Source organism: Dipodomys ordii, unplaced genomic scaffold, assembly GCF_000151885.1.
Source record: "Dipodomys ordii isolate 6190 unplaced genomic scaffold, Dord_2.0 Scaffold108, whole genome shotgun sequence".
Taxonomy (NCBI): Eukaryota; Metazoa; Chordata; class Mammalia; order Rodentia; family Heteromyidae; genus Dipodomys; species Dipodomys ordii.
Window position 1 is genome coordinate 1,745,329 of NW_012267324.1, and position 3,404 is coordinate 1,748,732.

Genomic DNA, 3,404 nt, shown 5'->3' on the forward strand with positions numbered 1-3,404 from the left:
ATGCGCTCAGCACACACACATGCACATGGGCTCAGCACACATGCACGCACATGGCCTCACGAGCACAGTGCACACGTGTGCACACACGGGCTCAGCACACACGCATGCCCGGCCCACCTGGGGACTGTGCTTCTCCCACAGCGCGGGGATGAGCTGCTGCACTGTCTGGTACTCCACTGGGATCTCGTACACGTGCAGGTCCACATGGTCCCCCAGGCCCAGCTTCTCCAGCTCCTGGGGAGAAGTGGGGCCACACAGGGTCACGAGCAACTTCAGGATACGGCAGGGTTCCAGAGGAGCGCCATGCCCCTCGGGGAGCAGGGCGCCCTGGCTGGGCCTGGGCACGCGTACCCCGCCCCCCCCGGGCCTGGGCATGCGCACCCTTACCCCCTCTGGGCCTGGGCACGCGCTCCCCCCAGGGCCTGGGCATGCGCACCCCCCTCCTCGGACCTCAGCACGCACACCTTCCCCCCCGCCGGGCCTGGGCACCCGCACCCCCCTGCCGGGCCTGGGCACACGCCACCCCTGCCCTGGGCCTGGGCACACGCACCCCCCCCCAGGCCTGGCCACCCGCACCCCCGCCCCGGGCCTGGGCACGCGCACTCCCTCCCCACCCCGGGCCTGGGCACGTGCACCCCCCCTCCTCGGGCCTCAGTACGCGCACCACCACCCCGGGTGCCCCTGGAGCACCTAGCACAGGAGCAGAGAACACGTCACAAAAGGCTGGTGGTCAAACAAGCCCAACTTATACCTGGGCCAGACCAGACAGATGCTCAGCCCTGGGCGGCGCACAGCCTGCCTGGCTCCTTCACGGCCTGGTGTATTGCCTTTAGAAAGAGGTCGAGGCCAGGAGCTGTTGGCTCACACCTGGCCTCCCAGCCACTCAGGAAGCTGAGATCTGAGGATCTCACGAGACTCTGATCCCCCATGAACCACCAGAAAACCGGAAGTGGCGCTGTGGCTGGAGGGGGAGTGCTCGCCTTGAGCTGAAGAGGCTCAGAGGCAGCGCCCAGGCCTTGAGTTCAAGGCCCAGGACTGACAGAGACAGCCATCTCCCAGCGCCACATCTCTGACTTGGATTGGTTGAGGTGGGGTCTCATGAACTTGTCTAAGCTGGCCTTGAACCTGGGCTCATGTGATCTCCCCAGCTGGCCCGGGTGCTGCTGCGGTGCCCAGCTGCACATGCACGGCCTTTGGACTCTGCTCAACCCTGACTGGTAAGGAGCGGATGTGATTTCCAGAAACGCTGAGCCAGCAGCAGGCAGATACCTATCCTTCTAGAACACAGCTGGTCAGCGCTGCATGCGGGGATGAGCTCCATGGAGGCCCAGGCCAGGCTGAGGGCTCGAAAGGCCTCAAAGGCCTGCAGGGGCTGTGGGCTTCAGCCAGGTGCGTTCTGTCCCCTACCCAAGTGGTCCAGGTGTCACCGAGCCCCGGGCCACGGATGTGGTGCCACGGGGATTCATGCCTGCTCAGGAGTCTTCGGATGGGCCGAGGCTATCCAGTCTCTCAGGGCCTCTGGGGACAGAGCTGGTGGCCACCAGGGGTCATCCAGAGTTTTTTTTTTTTTTTTTGGTCGGTCCTGGGGCTTGAACTCTGGGCCTGGGCGCTGTCCCTCAGCTCTTCAGCTCAAGGCGAGCACTCTACCACTTGAGCCACAGCACCACTTTCTGGTGGTTTATTGGAGATAAGAGTCTCATGAACTTTTCTGCCCGGGCTGGCTTTGAACCGGGATCCTCAGATGTCAGCCTCCTCAGTAGCTAGGATGCCAGGCGAGAGCCACCAGCGCCCGGCTGGATCAAAGCCTGGCTGGTTTTGGTTTTTGGCTCTTCTGGCACTGGAGATGCAGGCGCTGGAGTCACGGGCGTGGCGTGGCCGCTGGGCCAGCTTCCTCCGATGCCTTTCTGTGCTGACATCATGTCTCCAGACAGTGGGTGGGCTGCTTCCTTCTCACGTTGGACAGGGGCAGCCGGGTCTGGGTGAGGACAGCAGCAGCCGTGTCCCGCGGCCCCCACGGAGCTGCGGATCTCCAAAGATCGCTGCATTGATTTCGCTCTGATTTAGATGCAGACGGCAGCGCCTGGGCCCCGGACGGCAGACGGTGGCTTTGTGTGCACGCGGCCCGTGAAGCCTCCTGTCTGACTTGCACAAAGCCACATACACAGGCTTGGGGATCACGCTGCTTCTTTTTGTCTGGGGCTCTGGGGAGTGGGGTGCACGCCGGGTCTGGCCACGCTCCATCTCCAGGGCCGCAGCTCCCCAATCCTGCTCCCAGGGTTGCAGGGGGTGGGGAGGGGGTGCAGTGTTTACAGTGCCAGACGTTCAGTTCGGCTTCTCCTCCCTGAGTCTGGGGCGGGCAGGGCACTTTAAATCAGGCCGCTGATGGCGAGGATTAATCGGGGCTGGGCTGTGGGCTGATTTATAGGAGGAGGAACCCCCAACGCTCTCTCTGCCCTTTGTTCCCTGGTCCCCTTTCTAAAGTCCCAGCTAGGAGGACAGCGGAGGGTCTGGCAGACAGCTGGGAAGGACCCGCCCGTCTCCCCACCTGACCAAAGCCCCTGCCCAACATGAGCAGGGCGCCTTCCGGTTCCTCCTGGTCACAGCCAGGCCTGGAGGAACTGGGGAAGCGTGTGGGAAGTAAGGAGTGGCTCTGTATTTGAACAACTCCTAGGTAAAAGCCAGTCCAAGGGAGGGTTCCTCGGAACCCCTCCTGTGCAGCCCGGCTGCTGGGTCTCCAGGAGCCGTCCCCGAGGCTCAGGCCCAGGTTTCCACACCTGTAGAATGGGCACAGCTCCGCCGGCCGCCATGCAGAGTTCCAGCATCGAGACACAAAACCCACAAATGCTTGTCCATGGGTCCTGGTATTTTGGGGGGCCCCCAGAGCCTCGGTTACCTGGACAGCAATCCAGCTGGCATTCACAGTGTGCTCCCCGAAAGGGCCGAACCCTAGAACACAGCAGAATCAGCACGTCAGCCATGCCCACTGCCCGTGGGGGAGGCGGGGGGGGGTGCAGCCCTGCTCCCACCGCCTCTCCCCTCCAGCTCACCCTGGACAGGCCCCAGAGAAAGTGGCTTGTTCCTCTACATGTCCTCTGGGACGCTGGCCCAGCCCGGGATTGTTTCATCAGTGGCTGGGGGTGGGGGGGCTCTTGGACTCGGATCCGGGGCCCGGAGCCCCGCACGCCGTGAATCTCCCCACCATGCGGCCTGCACCCGGCCCTCAGAGGTGCGTCCTGGCCCAGTGGCCGTAGCAGCACAGAGCCTCAGCCCTGCCTGGGCCACACAGAGGGCACGGAGCAGGGACGCCACCGCCTTCTCCTCTCTGATCCTGACAAACCCCTCGGCGTGGCTCCCGCCCCGACCCCACTACTCCTGGGCTGCGAGCTAAGGGTCAGCACCGGCCC

At 64.1% G+C, this 3,404-nt stretch overlaps 1 protein-coding gene across 1 annotated transcript in view; it reads right to left on the reverse strand.

The window, feature by feature from the left end:
• Pgpep1 (pyroglutamyl-peptidase I) overlaps positions 1-3,404 on the reverse strand; it is an 11,394-nt gene that overhangs the window by 2,528 nt on the left and 5,462 nt on the right. Inside the window, exons 5-7 of the mRNA XM_013028326.1 lie at positions 3,048-3,081; positions 2,894-2,946; positions 101-234 (exon numbers count right to left, since the gene is read on the reverse strand). Coding sequence (XP_012883780.1) covers positions 101-234; positions 2,894-2,946; positions 3,048-3,081 — 221 coding nt within the window. The remainder of the gene's footprint in view (positions 1-100; positions 235-2,893; positions 2,947-3,047; positions 3,082-3,404) is intronic.